This window comes from Capra hircus, chromosome 15 (genome assembly GCF_001704415.2).
Source record: "Capra hircus breed San Clemente chromosome 15, ASM170441v1, whole genome shotgun sequence".
Taxonomy (NCBI): Eukaryota; Metazoa; Chordata; class Mammalia; order Artiodactyla; family Bovidae; genus Capra; species Capra hircus.
Window position 1 is genome coordinate 50,753,691 of NC_030822.1, and position 21,642 is coordinate 50,775,332.

Consider the following 21,642-nt stretch of genomic DNA (forward strand, 5'->3'; position numbering starts at 1 on the left):
TGATTTGGGGGAGAAGGCAGGAGACGTGGGGAAGGTTTCACAAGGAAAGGAACACCTGAATGAGGTCTTAGGGAGAGGTGTGAGCATCACTGTTGAAGGAGCAGATGGAGGAAGAGAGCCAGTAATGCTAAAGAGAGAAGGAGGTGGGGAACCAAGAGAGTCTGGAGCAGGCAGGGCAAGGGAGGGAGTTCTAGAAGGAACTGCCCATTTCATCAGGGGCCACACTGAGGTCCAATAAGGCCCAGTGTGTCATCTTTCGGTTTTGTTCGTTGGGAGGGGTCAGGCCTCTTATCCATGACCTTTCAGGGCAGAGGTGGGGAGAAGCTGTCCTTGAGTGAGTCCAGAATGGGAGGTGAGAACACGGAGGTGGAGGCAGTGGATCACCTGGGCTTGCAAGAGGAGAGAGGCAGGGCAAGAGCAATAGTAACAGAGGCAGGGCAAGAGCAATCGTAACATGGCTCTTATTTGAGACTATGGGATAAACATTAGTGTAGCTGTGGACTTGGGGAAGAGAACAGGGAGGAAAAATAAAGGAGAGAAAAAGGATAATCCTAGGGGAGCTGAGGAAAGTTGAGAACGAGGTGGAGGGGTGACCAGAGCACGCGAGGCAGCCCCAAGCGTGGCTCCAGCTGTGGATGGATTTTTAAGGCGGTGATCTTCAGTGGGGGCTGGTCACTCCTGATCTCTTGGAGAGACAGGAGGGAACATTAGTCGTGAAGGAGCAAAGGGTTATGAGGAGTGGGTGGTGGCTTGGAAGTCCTATGGGGACATGAGAAAGAGGAAGAGATTGGTGAGCTGTGTTAAATCGAGGCCCTACATGAGGCTGGACCCCAGAGGTTTATAGGAGCCCCGGACTCTTAGCTATTGTTAGGAGCTGTTTCTCCAGTGTCAGTTAGGGAGAGAGATTTTAGGACACTCAGGAGTGGGGAGATTGAGATAGATGCCAGTATACTTTAAAAACCAAATAATGGTAGTTGTGTTTTTAGTTTTTTGAGGAACCTCCATACTGCTCTCTATACCATGGGTAACTTAGATAGCTAACGGGAAGCTGCTGTATAGCACAGGGCACTCAGCTCGGTGCTCTGTGATGACCTAGAGGTAGGGTGGGGGGAGGTGAGGTGAGAGGGAGGGAACATGTGTACACATATGGCTGACTGACTTCGTCGTACAGCAGAAACTAACACAACACTGCAAAGCAATTATACCCCAATTAAAATAAACAAATAATGCAGGTAGCATGCAAGGAGGTAGAATAGGGGTTCAATTGGATAGTCTTTTTCCTCCTTCTCAGACTCTTCCATCTGTGTGAAGCTTAATTAGCACAGTTTCTAAGTCACAGGTCTGAGAATTAAACTTCTTCCAAATCTCTGAGAAGGAAGGTGCCATTTTGAGCTCTCATGAATTAGGATAATAGCTCTAGACAGCTTTTACCTCCAAGGCAAAAAGATACTTAAGATGGAAGAGCCAAAGCCACTGTTTCCATCGTAACCTGGTTACTTTTGCTTGCTTCTCCTTTTAATACTATACCTTAAATCACAGTTGTGCTAAATCCGTGGGCCCCCTACCCTCCTGTGGGATTTCACAGGTTCTGACTGAAATGACCTTTGTCCCTGCATGAGCCTCTGAACTTTGCCCTGCCTGCCAACACTATATAGGTCATACCCATTAGAAGGTTTACCTCAGTCGCTTCTGAGTGTCGGAGAGTCCATAAAAACTCCAACATAGCCATAAAAATGGCCACGATTAAGCCACAAATAAGAACCACAAAGATTCCACCAATATTCTCCATTCCTAGTCCTGTAAGAAAGTGAGAATAAATAAAAAATAGCATAAAAGAGCTGGGAGACATAATTATTCTACGAAAAATGCTGAATGTTATTTGAATTACCAGCACTTGAGACTTGTAGATGCTTTACACACATGTTCCCTGAGATATAATTATTCTTTTGAAACAAAAGCAGAGCACAGCTGGAGGAGAAGAGGGGAAGGGGATGTAGATGTAAATGGAGGAGATTGGTGAGAAGCTTCTTGGGGTGGGAGTGGCGGTCATTTTCTGAAAATGGGCTTAGGCAAAATTGGATTTCGCCTATAGATACCAAAGGGCTTTCCAGGTGGCTCAGTGGTAAAAAAAAAAAAAAAAAAAAGCCGCCTGCAATGCAGGAGATGCAAGTTTGATCCCTGGATAGGGAAGATCCCCTGGAGAAGGAAATGGCTACCCACTCCGGTATTCTTGCCTGGGAAATCCCATGAACAGAGAAGCCTGGCTGGCTACAGTCCATGGGGTGGCAAAAGAGTCAGACACAACTTAGCGACTATACAGCAACAATAACAATGATATCAAAATACCAGCAAATTCTAGCTGTTTCACAAAAATGTAGTCAATCTTCCTAACACTGTGTTTGCTTGATATAAAGCCACTTATATATATTGATATAAAAAACTTGTAACTAAACTGTGGATAGAAAAAAGTTTCTTTTACTTATCTGTGTCAACATGTTACTAAAATATTTCCTTGGAAAGTAAAACTTTTTATTCCACCAGACCAGTAGTTCCCAAACCTGAAGGCCATCAGAACCATCTGGGAAGCTCATTAAAAACATAGATCCCTAGTCTTTACCCTAGACCTATGGAATCCCTACCTCTGGAAATGATGCCTAGGAATCTGTATTTTTAAATGCATTTCACAGGTGATTCTTTTCCAGCCAGGCCTAAAATTTGTTTGCAAATTGGTATTTGGGAAAGCATCGTACATAGCTAAGTTTCTTCAAGTCAGGCACCATATATGGTTATAACCTCACTTTCTAGTATGATAACTGTCCAAATAACATATACTTAACAAATATTTCTAGAATTATACGGTTGTTTCACTTCTGCAATGTCAAACACCACATTAGCTATGTAACTGGATGCTTTTTGGGGAGGGGGGAGTGTCAGAAACACATGAAACTCTGATTCACCAGGGGCCATAATCATAAATCTAAAAGCAGCTTTTATCTAGGAAAGTGCCAAGAGCGTGGATTCCCTCCTGTGCTCTTCCTGAATACTTGGCACGTTTTGAGTGTCTGTTCAACCAGCAGTGCCCTCATGGGACACGGAGCTATGTCGTGTCAGGGAGAGCCAGCGTCTTGCAACGCTGAGATGAACCAGGGTTTAGGAGCAGAAATCTGACACTGCTTCCTGTACTTGGGAAAGCTGGAAAAATATCCCTGCCTAGCCATTTCAAGATGCCTTGGGTTTCCCCTCACAAAGCCTCAAGTGAATGTCTCGTTTTTTTTTTGGTTTTTGTTTTGTTTCTAAAGTAACAGCGTGGCACAGCACCTGCCTATACTAATAATCTGCTACTCCAAGAGCTCACATTGTGAATGCACCCAATGGGTTACACACTCTGGTCTGCAGGTCCACACAGCCAACTCTTGAGGACCTGCATGAATACAACATCCTCTATTTTGAATAATCAAAAACAAGAGACAAAAACTCAGTTCTAAGGGAACGCATATAGAGTTTGGAGTAGATTTCTTCCTTCCAGGAGGAAGGTGCTCGGGCTTCTTTGATGACCTGTTCCTCTAACCTGGAACAATTTAGGCAGAAGGTTTTGATCATAGGAATATTAGAGACAAAAGGGACATTTAAGGGGGAATGCCCCAAGAATCTAGCTGGGGTGTGCAGCCGTAGCTTTAGGGGTGGTGAGAACCGGGTTTTAGAACATGCACCTGAACATCATGGACTAACCAGTTTCTCCAGCCGGCTCCTGTGGAGAAAGGGCTCCCCAGTGAAGGCGAATGATAACTGATACCAAGGAGGCCCACCTGTTTAGGTAAACAGAGCCCCAAGTGACTGTTGAGGTACCATGGACTTTCCTATCACCTTCAGATAGTTCTGCCTGATATAGAAAAAACACTGTTGTTCAGTCACTAAGTCGTGTCCAACTCTTTGGGACCCCATGGACCAGCATGCCAGGCTCCTCTGTCCTCCACTATCTCCCGGAGTTTGCTCACATTCATGTCCATTGAGCTGGTGATGGTATCTAACCATCTCATCCTCTGTCACCCCCTTCTCCTTTTGCCTTCAATCTTTCCCAGCATCAGGGTCTCTTCCAGTGAGTTGGCTCTTTGTATCAGGTGGCCAAAGTATTGAAGCTTCAGCTCCAGAAAAAAGATTAGGATCCTCTTTTAGGAACTCAACCTCCCCTTGTGTTTCTGCAGAGGAGGCGTTCTACCCTCAGGTCCAGTTCCCCCATCTGGGCTCTAGTGTTTCCCTGTCGCCCTCTGTCCCAATATTGGCCCTCCCCAATCTTGTCTTCCCCACTGGCTTTTTCCCTCAGCACGAAAACACACTCGAGTCTTTCCCTTCTTATCAATGTCTACACACTACTATATTTTAAATGGATAACCAACAAGGTCCTATTGTATAGTACAGGGAATTCTGCTAAATGTTACGTGGCAGCCTGGACAGGAGGGGAGTTTGGGGGAGAATGGATACATGTATACGTATGACTGAATCCCTTTTCTGTCCACCTGAAATTATCACAGCATTGTTACTTGGCTATACTCCAATATAAAATATTAATTAAAAATTAAAAAAGAAAAAAAATCCTTCTCCTCCCTCCAGCTCTGTCTAGTGAATACCCTTCTTTTTTCCTTTCTTCCCTGGCCAAGCTTTTTGAAACAGTTTGTCTATATCAGAACTATTTTAAGACAGCTCTTAAAACACTTACAGTTGGAGGCCCCATCCCACATGAAACAAAAAGAAAATGTACCCACATTGTATGTTAAATGCATTTTTAAAATTCTGCTTCTGATGAGACAGAGTGGCAAGCAACAATTAATGTAAATTGGCTGTGATTTCTTAGCAGTTGTTGTGCATATAAGAGAATGTTTGCAACAGGAGAAAAATCAAGCTGAAAAAAAATTGTTTCTAAATGTAATGAAGTTTTCATGAATATTAAATTTAAAGTTAATGAAGTTGAAACAGTGTTACATCTTGGAGATATTTAATTACACATGTCAACTTAATTTAGCAGTTTTCTTTTTGCCTTTTGAAGCTAATAATTTTTTTCAGACTTCAAACATAGTTTTGGACACTCAAGAAAAGCTTTCAGGTGCTAGGTGATCTGTCTATGGTATCTAAAGGAGAAAATGACTGTGCTCTGAATTCACTTTTATCCTCCCGAATATTTACTTGTCATCCCATGAAATTTTGTTTTGTGTCGCTAAAACCAAGTTCATCAAGGGTCACCACTGAACATTTTCTTTCTAATCTATCAGAAAATTTCCAGTCCTGAACTTAAATGACTTCTTGTAACACTTGACATTGTCAACCAACCCCTTTTTTGAATTTTTTTTTCCTTTGTCTACACTGTGAGGTTGTTGGGATCTCATTTCCCTCAACCAGGGACTGAACCTGGGCCACAGCAGTAAAACTGCCAAATCCTAACCATGGGCCCATCAGGGAAGTTCCTCTTCCTTCTTTTTTTCATGAAGCCATTGCTCTCTGCTCTCCCCCAGGCTTCTCAATAGTCTTTGCCTGCTCTGAAGCATATTCTCCTATTTCCCTGCACTGAGTCTCTTGCCTCTCCTCCATGTACTGTCCTGCTGATTTAACCTCCTAAATTCTTTTTAATTTCTTATCCTTCTCTCGGTCTCTCCTACCACTTCCCTAGCTCAAGCCCCCACCATCTTTTGCCTGGACTTTGGCTGAAGACTCCAAAATGATTTCTCTGCACACAGCCTGTCCTTCTCAACTTTATCATGCCTGTGCCCAAGTGATCTTTCTGGTCAGAAGATTTCTAATACATCTTGTATCACTCTAAAACTGCATAGAATAATCATTAGTTTAATGTAGATACCTTGATTTCCCACTAGACTGTGATTCCCTTGAGAGGAGGATCCATGTCTTGTTCAGCTCTGTAAAACCACAATCATGGCCCATCATAAGAGTCAATAAATGCTTGTTGAAAAAATGAACTGACAGAAAGAGGATAAGGACATCACAGGTATAGAAGCCTGCATTACCCAAAACTTTCAATTCATATTGTGATATGTACTCACTCCTAATCAAATGCTTTTACATTAATAATAAAGTGGGCCAGCCCTCATCTATTATTCCCAGGTGGCACTAGGGGTAAAGAATCCGCCTGCCAGTGTAGGAGATGTGAGAGACAACATGGGTTTGTTCCCTGGGTCGGGAAGATTTCCTGGAGGAGGAAATGGCAGCTCACTCCAGTATTCTTGCCTGAGAAATCCCATGGACAGAGGAGCGTGGGGGCTGCAGTCCATGGGGTCGCAGAGTCAGACACGACTGAGAGTTTGAGCACTAGCCCTCATCCAGTTCTCCTAGCCTGGTGGCACAGGCAGATGGCCCAGATTGTACTGAATGGCTGGCCAAAGTGGGGCTGAACATGACGTGGATGATCCACAATGTGGACTTGACCGTATGTCGTCCTGAAAAGGTCTGGCGGGGGGGTGGGGCTGGGGGAGAGTTATAAACAAACAGGTGATCTGTACTGGGATATCTTGATCAGGTGAGGGAAAGCTTCTTGGAGGAGCTTAGGTTTAGACAGGGTTCTGGTAGAAACCATGAGTCAGTGAAACACCCCACAGCCTCTCTTTCCCAGCTTCTCGTGTTTCAAGACCAGCATGTTAATCAGCGCTGTCAGCTCCAGCGTGCTGACTCCAGGCTGAGTGGCCCCCTCCCCGTAGGAGCGGGGCTTATATACTGCTCGTGCCTTTAGGAACTTATTGGAAAGGGGAGGCAAGAATAGATTGCTGGCAGAGTTGCAGTTGAGAAACAGATGGAGTGGGGAGCAAGCGGGAAGCAGTTAGGAGGGAGCAGCGGTTCCGTTAACGTCGTCATTAGTCATTCTCCTAGAAGTCAGATGCCTTCCCCGGCTCACAGCCATCACTCAGGGGAGCCTGTCATGCGGACTCCCTCCAGCCTGGCCCCAAGGCCCACGATGCACCCATAGATGCCTCCACACCTGTATTGGAGTCATCTTATCACCCCCGCCCCTCCCGTCTTCAGGCAAGACCACACAGAAGCCATTCAGACAGATGGCTTTCAAACTGAGATTTTCCTGACACGAGTTTCTGAGGCTCAGTTGGGTCCCAGAAGTAAGACTATTAAACTAAAATGGAATCAAACTCTCCCCATAAACTTTTGGTAGATTAAAGACTAACTTTGGTGTCATTCACAGATTGCCCACAAACACAAGTGACAGTTGACATGTGCAAATGAAGAATGCTGTCTCCAGAACCACCGAGGGGAATGGGCCACCTGCAAGGGAATATCTCTGAATAGATTTGAATCTCCACCCACCCACCCAGCCACCTGCTCTGCTTTGGGTTCTGACCAGCAAATAGTCACCTCCTGGCTTCAGGTGCACATATATCCCAGACCTTAAAACCCGTGCATATCTCCAGATGGTCCTGTGGAAATCTACAAATGCAAGGCAGGACAATTCCTTTTGAATGGGAGCCTGGGAAGCAAAGAGGCAGAGGCAACAGGGGTCACGTGGCAGGGGCAGAGAGAGGAGAGACTGGTACCACAGTCCCTTTAGGAGGCAGTGTATTTTGTCTTGGACATCAGTCAACACATCCTTCTTGAGAAGCTCCCATGAGCTGAGCACTATGCTAGGTGCTGAAGCTTGGTGCAATCTTCCAGACTGACAACATTTGATAAGAACGTGGATTCTTTGACCAATATGATTTTCGAGCACTTACTAATTCAGAGTCTAGAAGCTCTCTGGCGGCTCAGCGGTAAAGAATCTGCCTGCCAATGCAGGAGACCAGGGTTCGATCCTTGGGTCAGGAAGATCCCCTGGAGAAGGAAATGGCAACCCACTCCAGTATTCTTGCCTGGGAAATCCCACGGACAGATGATCCTGGACAGCTACAGTCCATGGGGTCGCAAAGAGTCAGCCATGACTTAGCAACTAAATTAAGAAAAAAAATTCAGAGCCACATTCACCTACATTCATGCAAATATATTAAATGGCCCCATCTCTATGGACTTATTTGTTGTAAACAGCACCTTTACTCGCCCATATATGAGCTGACCTGCATAACCTTTTCAGAAAATACAAAGTGAATCATCACGTGTGCACTGCTGAGGACTGTGAAACTAAGCTTGCCATTCCTTCTTGCATCGATCATGACATCTGTTGACTAGACCTTAGCAGATTCTGGAAACAGTGATGGCATAAGGGTAGGAAAAGCGACAGAATAGAAAAGGGATGGGAAACGCATCTGATAAATTTTGCAACTTATCGAAATAAAAATTATAGAAGAGGCACTTTACAATTTATCAAAGTATAAGCTTGAGCACCTCAGATCTCATTCAATTCTCATGAAAAATACTATAAAGAAGGTCTACTATCGGCATTTTACAGTTAAAGAAACAGAAATTCAGAGAACTTCAAGAATTTGCCCAAGTCTTCAGAGCTAAGATGTGAAATCCAGGTAAGTCTGGCTGCCCAGCTAACATTTTTATAAATAAAGCTGACCTTTATGAATGTCTACTATGAGCCAGCTTACTAGGCTGCACGTTTTAATCCAGTCCTAACAGTTGCCCTGTGAAATTGGCACTACCCTTGCCTCCATGTTCCAGATAAGGAAACCAAGGTACTGGAATCAGGTAACTTGCCCAGGACCCCACAGCTGGCAAGCGGAAGTGGCTGATTCAAATGGAAGCCGGAGTCTAAGCCTGTATCCCTACCCTACACCACCTCTCCGGGGAACTGGGGGCCCCCATTGTCCCTCGTGCTGCAGAAGCATGATTACAGAACTCAACCTGGCTCCCCATGACTGAAGTCATTCCTAGGACCACTGCCCCAGCGCTGTCCCAAGTGACTGGGGAGGGAGGCTGTGCTGTTGTTTAGTACTCAGTCATGACCGACTCTTTTGCGACCCCATGGATTTGCAGCCCGCCAGGCTCCTCTATCAGAGAAGGCAATGGCACCTCACTCCAGTACTTTTGCTTGTAAAATCCCATGGACGGAGGAGCCTGGTGGGCTGCCATCTATGGGGTCGCACAGAGTCGGACATGACTGAAGCGACTTCACTTCCACTTTTCACTTTCATGCGCTGAAGGAAATGGCAACCCACTCCAGTGTTCTTGCCTGGAGAATCCCAGGGACGGGAGAGCCTGGTGGGTTGCCGTCTATGGGGTTGCACAGAGTCAGACACAACTGAAGCAACTTAGCAGCAGCAGCAGGCTCCTCTATCCATGGGATTTCTCGGGCAAGAATACTGGAATGGGTTGTCATTTCCTTTTCCAGGGCTTCTTCCTGACCCAGGAATCCAACTCGTGTCTCTTGCATTGCAGGTGGATTCTTTACCACTGAGCCACCAGGGAAGCCCGTGTATGGGCTGGGAGTTCCACTTATAAAAACCCCTTCTCTCCTTGGGAACATTACATCAAATGTTTGGATCGAAGATCCATTGACTTAATCTTGCCTCACTTTGCAGACACGGTGCGGCTGGGGTCTTTATACTCGTTGACCTCCTTTGATGCAAACACACCGGGCCATGGTTCACCTCTGTTCCTGATCACGCTTTCCGCCCTCCCCCTACCCCCAATCCCAGAGTTTCCCTGTCTCTGAGCAGTCAATCCAATTTGTTTAGGAAGAGGCTTTCTCCACAAGCATCACTTTGAGACACTATCTAAACTCCCATATTCAGGTTTCCAGTCTTGGCTCTCTCCAGAGAAACTAGAGAGCCAGCATAATAGAGCTGGGCCCCCAGGGAAGAAAGAGAAGGGAAAATGTCCCCACAATTCCCCCCACCCCTCTCATCACTCGCCCCCACTCTTGCTAAGATGTCTCACACTTTCATTCCCGCCATGCCAGACAGCAAACTTCCTGCTCTCTTAGGATTTTGTGAGTCAATGCCACTGGCCTCTATTCCATCCTTGAAAGGGGATCCTGATTTTCACAGCCCGGTGTTGTATTTATGTTCCTTTGAAGCCTGATTGTGAGCTTGTGTTTTTCAAGATAAAAGTATTTAATTTCCTTGGAATTCACCGACTACCTTTTTGTCTGGCGATTGCTCTGCAAAGCCTTTGGTAATACAATCCCCTTGAATGGGGATGTCGGCCCCTGTGAGTGGCTAGCGATATTTCTTTATATAGGAGTTGAGTGAGAAAATAAATAAAATGAGTGTTTTTGAAAAGACAAGGCAGAAGAAAATGAAACAGCTTGGAATGAAGCCTGCTTCTTTTTGTAATGCTCCTGTCCTTCACATGATCTGTGTTTTTCAGCTGTGTATGCAGGGAGCTGGTCACTGAGTTATAGGCAGGGAAAGAAATGGGGATAGATGAAGCCAAGGGGTAATGTTGTGGTTCTCATCAGAGCCAAGGAAGACCTGGCAAAAAAAAAGAACAACTCAGATTGGTGGCATCAGCCCAATGTTAGGATTCTTCTCTGGAATTTGGCAGCGATGCTAGAGCTATAATATTGGATTAGAAGTGGGGCAGCATCAGATCCTTTTCTTTAAAATGTATCACATTTTAATAGGATAACACAGTAGAAAAGGATTATGCCAGGCACCATGCATTGTCTGAAACATCCTAATTGATGTCACTCTCAGCTTCAGAGGTCTGTGAGATAAGGACCCCCTTCATAGTTCCCTCCACCTCCATCCCTCTCAGTCTGCTCCATCTTCTCCTCCTTCCTTTTAAGTCCATGTGGAAGCCAAGGGATTCCAATCAATAAAAGAAAGATCTCCTAGGAGCTGCTTTGGAAAGTAAATGAAAAGGACTGCCCTTTGTTCAATTTGAGACTCAAGAAAAAACATGATCCTGCGGCTCCATTCCTGGCCCCCATGAAAGACTTCAAGGAAGAGCGCTTCCAGGCCATGCTGGCTCCTGTTCTTCTGCCACAGGAGAGGGGAGGTCTATCAAGCAGTGAGTTATATCCTGGAAGTCTGATGGCTAATTTGTCACACACAAACCAAGCAGTGGCTCCAGTCCTTCCAGGTTAGTGCCTCTGGCCTGGCTTGCAGAGGTCACGTGGACTTTTGCTCAGCCAGAAAGCCTTTCAGCCTCTCTGAGTAATGTCTGCTTGGGTTTCAGCCATGGCAGAAATGGGGTCACTGCGTTAAACTGGCACCAGCTGCTGTGGCTGGGCTGGGAACCAAAGCCCCGGCTCTTACGCTGATTTGCACAGCATCTCTCACACAGCCCCTTCTTGGACCACATTGGTGATTAATACGGCTCCCCATCTTGCACCCAAGGACGACTGAAAGGAGGCAAGATAGCATCAGCTGGTTGATAGAACCTGAGCATCTTCTGAAGCACATGAGACCTGGGCAAGGATGACTTCCACTGTTTATTTTCCCTCTTCATCTGCTCAGTTCTCTTCTCCGTGCCAGGGAACATTCAGTCCCCAACTGCAGAGTGGGGAGAAGCCTCCTGCTCACTTCTTTCCATCTTCCGTGGGAGCCTGCTTTCCCTGTCTCTCTCCTCCATCCATTCTGAGCTGTGCTGTCAGACAGTCTTCTTAAAACCTCTGTGGAATGGGGAAGAATATCCCAAGCCAACCACGCCGCAAAAACGACAACTTAATTTTCCTATAAAAGTACCAAATGTCTACCTCAGGCTCCTGTTTTCACCTGATTGCCAAAACACAGAGATTTCTTTATGTTTAAATTTCAGGTTTGCTGCTGCTGCTGCTAAGTCGCTTCAGTCCTGTCCGACTCTGTGTGACCCCATAGATGGCAGCCCACCAGGCTCCCCAGTCCCTGGGATTCTCCAGGCAAGAACACTGGAGTGGGTTGCCATTTCCTTCTCCAATGCATGAAAGTGAAAAGCGAAAGTGAAGTCGCTCAGTCGTGTCCAACTCTTCGCGACCCCATGGACTGCAGCCTACAAGGCTCCTCCGCCCATGGGATTTTCCAGGCAAGAGTACTGGAGTGGGGTGCCATTGCCTTCTCTGAAATTTCAGGTTTACATTCAGTTAAATACAGTGTTATCTCTGTTCCCCTTTCACTCCTGGATATATTTCAGGTCTGAGGTTGGCAAGGAGATTCTGTCATGGGGATGGAGTTAGGTGTCCTGTCCTAATGCTGGATTCGACCTAGATTTCCAATGTCCTTGTCTGGGACCCTGGAAAATGCAGGCCTGTTCCTTCGACCTCTCTGCCCCTGGTGCCCACGTGCCATCTCTCACGCCCTCTACTCCATGCAGCATGACACATATTTCTGGGGTCTGCCAAACTCTAGAAGGAAGCAAAAATCTCTTTGCCTCTAGGGATTCCCAACAAATCCAGAGTTCTCTCTGGCACTCTCCACCTCTCAGCTGGGCACCAGGCTCCTTCTCAGGGACCCTCCAAATTCTAACACATCCTTTCCTGCTCAGAAACTCCCTTCTCAGGAGGGCATCTTTTTATCTGGTTTGCAGACTGGGTGGCCTGGGTCTTTGAAGTTCTAGTGTCAGCTTTCCACCAAGCTTCTTTTCAGGTACTGGCCTTCTGTATTCCAAAATACTTTTTAGCAAATCAAACACCTTGACTTCTAAGAACATTGTGTCTGCTGAGTTGGAACAACTTCTTTTAGAACTTAAAGGCAGTATCTCCTCTCTGTTCCTCCCAAGGCAATGACTGTCCCCTGGGACCATGAATGCCACTGACAGCTCAGAGCTCCATCCACAACGCCTGCTTTCTTGATGCCACATCTCATGCCAGAACCTTTGAGGTCTGCCACCAATGTCACCAAGTCAGTCCAGTGTGCTCACAGCGTGCCAAGGTGCATGCAGAGCTCTGGGGTGTTCCTAGGACATCTTCCTAGGACACAATTTTACCCAGGGTTTAGGCCAGAAAAGGGTTTTTCCATTACATAAACATGCCCATATTCAGCTGTCAGATGCAAAATTCACATGTGTTTTTAGGACAAAACAGAAGACTTTAAGGATATTCCAAACATGTTGGGCTGCTTGAGACCTTTGTGACTGTGTCCCCAGAACCCCCAAAAGTCCATGCTCAGTCCCCTCTGCTGTTCATTTCTTCCATGGGACACAGGTCTGCTGTCCACATGCCTTCACCCACTTTTCAATGTCCTCTTAACTCCAACCTCACCCTGCATTTTGAATCCAATTTCTGAGTGTGACAGCTGTGCTCCATAATCTTCCTAAAGCTGTGACTTCCCGGGGCTTCCCTGGTGGCTCAGTGGTAAAGAATCTGCCTACAAATGCAGGTAACTCAGGTTCAATCCCTATCGAGCCTGCGCTCCAGAGCCCAGGAGCCGCAACTACTGACGCCCATGTGCCTCGGAGCCTGTGCTCTGCACCAAGAGAAGCCACTGCAATGAGAAGCCCACTCACAACAACAGAGAAAAGCCTGTGCAGCAGTGAAGACCCAGCAGAGCCAAGTAAATAAATAGAATGAGGATGAACAACTAGAGCTGTGACTCCTAATGGATGTTTCATGGTCCAGGCCCCCTGTCTCTGTAAACCTTCCCCAAATATTGCTCAGAAGTATTGCCCTGGGGCTTCATAATACTTTCTGTCCAGCTCTATGAAAGCATCTCAGCATTGTGACTGTTACAGTGATGATCTGCGCCTCACTCTAGGTGCTAAGCCTCTTGAGGGCAGGGCCACGTCTCATTGCTTTTCACACTTTCAGAGCCCAGCACAGTGCCTGATACACAGCCACTGTTTGTTGGAGGCAGTGGTCAGTTCAGTTCAGTCGCTCAGTCGTGTCCGACTCTTTGCGACCCCGTGAATCACAACATGCCAGGCCTGCCTGTCCATCACCAACTCCCGGAATCTGCCCAAACCCATGTCCATTGAGTCAGTGATGCCATCCAGCCATCTCATCCTCTGTCGTCCCCTTCTCCTCCTGCCCTCAATCCCTCCCAGAATCAGGGTCTTTTCCAGTGAGTCAACTCTTCGCATGAGGTGGCCAAAATATTGGTTTCAGCTTCAGCATCAGTCCTTCCAATGAACACCCAGGACTGATCTCCTTCAGAATGGACTGGTTGGATCTCCTTGCAGTCCAAGGGACTCTCAAGAGTCTTCTCCAACACCACAGTTCAAAAGCATCAATTCTTTGGTGCTCAGCTTTCTTCACAGTCCAACTCTCTGATCCATACATGACCACTGGAAAAACCATAGCCTTGACTAGACGGACCTTAGTCGGCAAAGTAATGTCTCTGCTTTTGAATATGCTATCTAGGTTGGTCATAACTTTCCTTCCAAGGAGTAAGTGTCTTTTAATTTCATGGCTGCAATCACCATCTGCAGTGATTCTGGAGCCCCCCAAAATAAAGTCTGACACTGTTTCCACTGTTTCCCCATCTATTTCCCATGAAGTGTTGGGACCAGATGCCATGATCTTGGTTTTCTGAATGTTGAACTTTAAGCCAACTTTTTCACTCTCCTCTTTCACTTTCATCAAGAGACTCTTTAGTTCCTCTTCACTTTCTGTCATAAGGGTGGTGTCATCTGCATATCTGAGGTTATTGATAGTTCTCCCAGCAATCTTGATTCCAGCTTGTGCTTCTTCCAGCCCAGAGTTTCTCATGATGTACTCTGCATGTAAGTTAAATAAGCAGGGTGACAATATACAGCCTTGATTTACTCCTTTTCCTATTTGGAACCAGTCTGTTGTTCCATGTCTAGTTCTAACTGTTGCTTCCTGACCTGCATATAGGTTTCTCAAGAGGCAAGTCAGGTGGTCTGGTATTCCCATCTCTTGAAGAATTTTCCACAGTTTATTGTGATCCACACAGTCAAAGGCTTTGGCATAGTCAATAAAGCAGAAATAGATGTCTTTCTGGAACTCTCTTGCTTTTTCGATGATCCAGCGGATGTTCGCAATTTGATCTCTGGTTCCTCTGACTTTTCTAAAAGCAGCTTGAACATCTGGAAGTTCACAGTTCACGTATTGCTGAAGCCTGGCTTGGAGAATTTTGAGCATTACTTTATTAGCGTGTGAGATGAGTGCAATTGTGTGGTAGTTTGAGCATTCTTTGGCATTGCCTTTTTTTGGGATTGAAATGAAAACTGACCTTTTCCAGTCCTGTGGCCACTGCTGAGTTTTCCAAATTTGCTGGCATAAGCTGCACCACGCCCAAGGTCAGGAGCGGCGGCCGAGACGAGCTACCCCACGCCCGAGGTCAAGGAGGCAGTGGGGTCTCTGTAAACAGTTTCCATCCACTGCCTGGATGTCAGGGCTGTCTCGAGGAAAACAGACTTAGGAAGTAGGACCAGTCTGTAGGTCCTTGAGATGATGGCTGATTCATTCATTCCTTTCCATTCCTTGCATCAAGTACTGATGAAATGTCAAATGATATGCTGGTCACTGGGATAGAAAAATGCATATGACACAGACTCTGTCCTTAAGGTTTTCACAGTCCATAGGGAATAACTATTAACAGAAAACTAATGCCCTATGTGTTGAAGAAGAGCTATGTAGCCTGGAGGAATACAGGGTGGACAGATGCACTTGTGGACACTATTCAGACCTCAGTTGCTTATTTAGATAAAAAATTTAGAATAAAATCACTTCTCATTTCCTTTGAACCAGGTGCCCTGCTAAGCATTTAACATGATTTATCTCATTCGATCTCTGCAATAGCCCAAGGAGGGTCATTATTATTTTTAGCTCTGTTTTCCAGAGAAGGAAACTAAGGCTTAAAGACATTTTACAGTGTAAATAACAAGGCCATCTATGGAGCAGAGTCCACTTGACCCACTATTCATGATTTTGAGCCCTGTGCACACTGCTTCAGGGGAGAGAACCAACATAGCGGCTGTCGGCAGAACAAGCAGGTGTGCAGGGGGGCAAAAGTTTGATAAGCTCCATTCTTGGGCAGTGGGGGGGATTCCACTGGACTCTGGGTGAAATCGTGAATGGGACAGAGATGATCTAAATTGAGGTCCCTGAATGAAAACCATAAGGTCCCAGCTCCTGAGTCTTCATTATGTCCTTGCCAATCTTCTGCCCTCCAAATGTTCCTCTATAGATTACTGGTGAAAATAAACACAAATACTAAGTGAACAAAGGGCAAGGGCCAGGGGCTGGGTTTAGCGGTCAGGGATGAAAGGGGAAACTGGAGACTTAGGATGGGGAAACTGGAGAGTTGGGATAACTCAATAGTGAGTCTCGAGGGGAACCAGGCTTCAGAAGATCAAATAGGATCAGGTTTACAAAAGGAAGGAAAGCAGGGGACCTCATCACCAGTGAGAAGGAGAAGAGGAGGGAGGCTTGGAGCAGCCAGAGCTGGTGGGGTTCCTGCAGCTCTCTGAGCCCTTGCTCTTGGCCACCCCTGTTTTGATCAGTCTCCCTCATCCACAGCCTCCCCGCATCCCCACATATGTTAGCTGTCAGAGTCAGGAACAGCTCTACAGAGTGGAGAGCTCTGGGCATGAGGGCTGCCCAGGAAACCATCACAGCAGTGTCATTCAACACCTTAGTGTGGCCAGGGGGACTGGAAGCGGTGTCTTCTGACATCTGTCAGTCAGTGGCTTTAAACATACACATCCCACACACTTTCACTGAGTCCCTATTACGCGTCAGTCTCTGCAGGGGAGGCCAGGGACGTAGAGCAGCGGAGACAGGGCCACTCTACGGTGCCATTGACCAGGCAGCAGACACCAACAGTTGCAAAGCAGCATGTTGAGTGCTCAATCCAAAGCCACAGAAGGCACCCAACCCACTGTGGGAGGGAGAGCGCTGGAGGAGGATCAAGGGCTTTAGGGTGCCAGAAACCTGGACATTTCTCCTGTTTCACTCTGGGTCCCAGGTCCACCTCTCTGTTTCAATTTTAAATTACTCCAGATCAGGACTTCCCTAGTGGTCCAGTGGTTACAATTCTGTGTTTCCACTGCTGGGGACACAGGTTTGATCCCTGGTCAGGGAACTAAGATCCTGAATGCTGCAAGGTGCGGCCAAAAAAAAAAAGATGATATTCTAAATGACTAAGGGCTGCCCCTGTATTCCTGAGCCTTCTCCTTGCAGGATCGAGATGCACATGGAGACACTTAGGAACACAAAGTCACTCCCTCACTGTCTCATCCTGGATAATCACTCACGCCAAGTCAAGAGGGGAAGTACAGGGATCATCCATTTTACTCCTCTGCTGCCTCCCCAGGGGACAGTGTGTATAGGTAAACTCGCTGCATATTTTAGCAAGGCTGCAGTAGATCACTGGGGTGACCAGATGATTTATTGCTCAAACCAGGACATTTGTAGAATGAAAGGGCATTCTAAAAATAACTAACAGGCCTTAACTGATCTACAGCAGATATGTAGTCTGAGATTGTCCTGGGTAAGCCAGGGTGTATATTCCCCCGACAGAAAATGCTACGTGTTCAGGACCCTCGTGCATGCGTGCTAAGTGGTTTCAGTCATGTCTAACTATTTGCGACCCTATGGACTGTTAGCCTGCCAGGCTCCTCTGTCCAAGGGATTCTCCAGGCAAGAACACTGGAGTGGGTTGCCATCTTCCAGGGGATCTTCCTGACCCAGGGACTGAACTCATGTCTCCTGTGACACCTGCATAGCAGCAGATTCTTGACCACTGAGCCGCAGGGGAAGCCCTTCCTCAACTTCACGGCAGTCAGTGCCTGCTCTCTATCCAGCTGGATTTAACATTCATTCATTCATTCAATATAATATCCATGTGCCAGGCCCAGTGGACAGCCCTGTGAGGAAGACAAACTCTGCCCTCATGGAACTTATGTGCTAGAAGAGGCAGAAAGTAAACAGATTAATAGAAAATAATAGTATCAGGTAGTGACAAAGTCGGAAAAGAGAAATAAAGCAGTTAAGAGGAAGGGAAGAGGTGTGCAGGGTGGGGACTTGATGGCCCAGAGGGGCTTCTGAAGGAGCAGGCTTGGGGAGCAGGAAGAAAACGAGGGAAGAGATCAGGTAGGGTCGGGAGTCACAGAAAGCTTGAGTTTTATTCTGAGTGAGATGGGAACCATTGGAAGGTTTGTCTAGGCCAAAGCTGCAATCTCTTTTCTTCCCCTTTGGCTGCACCTCACAGCATGAGGAACTTCCTTGACCAGGGATCGAACCCACACTCCTTGCAGTGAAGGGGCAGAGTCTTAACCCTTGAATCGCCAGGGAAACCCCCAAGGCTGCAATCTTATGTGCGTCTTAAAAAGAATTACCTTTTTAAGGCTCCTGGTGGAGAGAACACTGTGTGTGTGAGTGCGGAATGGCTTCAGTTGTGTCTGACTCTGTGACGCTGTGGACTGCAGCCCCCAGGCTCCTCTGTCCATGGGATTCTCCAGGCAAGAATACTGGAGGGGGTTGCCATGCCCTCCTCCAGGGGCTCTTCCTGACCCAGGGATTGAACCTGAGTCTCTTACATCTATCCTGCACTGGCAGGTGGGTTCTTTGCCGCTAGCGCCACTGGGAAGCCCCAGAGAGAACACTGAAGAAGGGCAAAGATGGGAAAAAGAAGCTAGGCTGTTGTAATCATGCGGTTGTGGGGTGCCAGGGACACAGGCAGGCCACAGTGGAAGAGGTGGTGCTGGCGCAGAAGTGACTGGACTCGAGAGACGTGGCAGGGTTAGCATCTGTAGGACTTGGGAGCGGGCGGGAGTGGATACCCTACAGGGAGCCGAGACCTGGGGACAGGGCTGACCCTAGCCGGTCCCAGCCTGGCCCTGGGCTCCTTTCGAGGCTTGTTTTCAACCTATAATGACCTGGGATTCGGAAGCCAGAGACAAGCAGCTCTGGTCTCCCAGGCAGGAGGGGGGCCCCGGCCGCCCTTACCTTTGGCTCTGTGGTCCTCCTCCTTGGGGCACTTGCCCCCTTCCCACCACTTGCGCTTCAGGATTTCCAGGCGGTTGTTCTCCTGCAGCTGGAGAATGGCCAGATCAAACTCGTCCCGAAAGACGGAGCCTGGGGGTCACAGGAGAGCCCGAAACACAGGACGTGAGTGCCCCGTCTGCATCTCTCTGCTCCCTGGCCAGGTCTCAACCTTCCTGCCACCCCCCACCACCCGCCCATGAAGCACAGGAGGGGCGGGGGTGGGGTCCCCGCAGGAGCACAGCTCTCCACAGTGCTCAGGCTGGGACTCTCCGTGGAGAGGACTGCATTCTGGCGCCAATTGGGGCACCAGGTATTTCTACTTCCCTTCTCTCCACGCTGACTGGCACGCCCAGCCCATGGCCAAGACCCCACTGTGGGTCAAGTGACAGACAGCTGCGTCTCCCACCTCCCCATCCAGGTGCCACTGCGTTCTACCTGGGTGAACCCACCGGCATGCGGGGAACTGGTTGCAAAAGCTCCCCATCTGCCTGCCTCCGGGAGGCCAAGGAGGGCCATCTTCTGTGACACAAACCTTGCTGTCCATCAGCTGCCTACTCTCGACTTTATTTAAATTAGTTTCTCTGCCATTTGTAACTCTCACTACATTACACCCAACAACTGTTTACCAGGAGCAGCCACCAACAAGAGAAAAGCCACCCAGAGAGAGGGGTGGCTCTATCTGCATGGAGAACCCGTCTGGGGCACCCCCCACCCTCACAGCTGCCCGCTGGGTGCCCCAGAACCCTGACTTTGTCCACCACCCTGTCTACATCGCTCCCCCCACCTCCTCAAACCGAAGGCTTAGTTGAGTGCAATTCTTTTTTTAACTTTCAAATGGAATACCGTCAAGGAGCCCTGGTCCCGGAATTTAGATTTAATCACAGTAACAGCCTTAAACGAAACCATGGAAAGCTCGATGCCCCAGCCCAGGCTGAGGTCTGAAATCATTAAGAAAAAGCTGCCAAGAGTCTGGAAAGTAACTAAGCTACCCAGGTTCTTGTCTAAGCTCTGTGAAGGCCTGCTGTGGACAGATGGTCTGGGGGAAAGGGCTCTGGTGAAGGATACAGGCAGGAGCTGGAACAAATAGATGCCTGCACTCAAACTTTCATGCACATTGGAATCCCCTGGGGATTTGAGGCCCGCAGACTCTGATTCAGTGGGTCTGGGGTGGTGGCTGAGAGTGCACTTCTAACAAGCTCCAAGGTAGTGCCGGGCCGCTGGGCCATGGAATCAGATCAGTTCCCAGATCTCTTAGGACTCTAACAGCCCATGACTCCATAGATAGAAACTTCCCTGCTATAGATACAACTATGCTTGGGCATTCAAACCCCAAGCCTGCAGCACTGAACACAAACTGGGTGAATGTCAACAGCACCTCACACATAGCAGGTACTTAACACACATCTGAAGTGAATGGCTACTTGAACTAACAGATGGTGTTAGATGGTGAGACTAATGAACATTCCAGGTTTAGAAGCAAGTATCCACCTGACAAGGCATTTCGAGCAGTTTTCAAGGCTTCTTCAGCCTAATCTCTATAGCATACCAAGGGCCCCAGCAAAGGATTATTCTGCTTACTCCATGTTTGCCTACTTAGCTCCTAAACTACTTACCCATCTCATTCCTTGTTCCGTTTCCCTTAATTTTCCTGGGTCCAATCACATTGCTTATTTGTTTATGCCCTTACCTCTCACTTAAGAAGGACACACATGCTTGTCTTTAGGACCTAAATTCTGTCTTATCAATCGACTCTGCAGTGCTCTTCCCAGCCTGACAACCTGGGCTAGCTCATAGTTCACCCTCCCCATCTATCCTGTTCTGTCGAGCTGGGTACCCTTTTGTCCACACGGTCTGGGAGGCAAAATGCTAGGTTTGAGACGGGCACCCTAGGCTCAAGCCCAGTTTCTCTCTCCACCTATTCTGTGACCTTGGACAAGTAACTCATCAACCCTGAATCTCAGTTCTATCCTCTAGGATGGGAAGGACCACATCTGCCTTGCAGGTGGGTAAGATTAAAGTAATACAAGCGGAAACAGCATCACTTCAGACACAGAACCAATGCATTTCTCTCCCCTTTTCATTGGTTATCGATGAGAATTTCTAGTCAGTCAGCTTCGTGTCAACTCTCTATAGGGTTTTCCTCTATGAAAACTTTTGAAACACTTGACATTTCAGTTAAATATGTTAAACTGCTAGAGTATTATCAAGGTGCAACTTAGGTTCATTTTGTGGTTCACTCCACCATCTTGAAACAAAATGTCAACCCGTAAATTTCTCAAAGGGGCCCACGATCTGTAATATTAATGGACTCCATGAAATATGATGCTAAGTGGAGAGCATGCAGGCACCCTGAGTGAGGCTTCTGGGTTACAGACCTACTAGTGTCAGAAATTACAGGGTTCAAGAGTTGAATCGTGTTGCTGCCTATGTTCCTGGGCTTGGTTTCTGAGCAGTCTTTAAGAAGCCATCTGCTTTGACCAAGTAGCAGAGGGAATGATGGAAAAGATGGGGAGGGCCTGATGTTCCCCAAACAGGCTAAGTGCGATGAGATGCTATGGTGAGATCAGATGATTAGGTTTAACCTTCAAAATAACCCTCTGAGTTAGGTATTAGAAACCTGGTTTTAAAATGAGGTGGGCTTCCCTGGTGGCTCAGAGAGTAAAGAATCCACCTGTAATGCGGGAGACCTGGGTTCGATCCCTGGGTCGGGAAGATCCCTTGAAGAAGGGAATGGCAACCCACTCCAGTATTTTTGCCTGGAGAATTCCATGGACAGAGGAACCTGGCAGGTTACAGTCCATGGGGTCACAAAGAGTCAGACATGACTGAGCGACTTTCCCCTTAAAATGAGATAACTGAGACTCCGAGAGGTTAAATCACTTGTC

The 21,642-nt window shown here is 47.3% G+C and overlaps 1 protein-coding gene across 2 annotated transcripts in view; it reads right to left on the reverse strand.

Moving 5' to 3' along the window:
- The window catches only part of GRIK4 (glutamate ionotropic receptor kainate type subunit 4), a 505,937-nt gene that overhangs the window by 3,152 nt on the left and 481,143 nt on the right, over nucleotides 1-21,642 (reverse strand). For both annotated transcript variants that reach the window (XM_018059644.1, XM_018059645.1), the window contains exons 18-19: nucleotides 18,719-18,847; nucleotides 1,679-1,797 (exon numbers count right to left, since the gene is read on the reverse strand). In XM_018059644.1, the coding sequence (XP_017915133.1) occupies nucleotides 1,679-1,797; nucleotides 18,719-18,847 (248 nt within the window). The remainder of the gene's footprint in view (nucleotides 1-1,678; nucleotides 1,798-18,718; nucleotides 18,848-21,642) is intronic.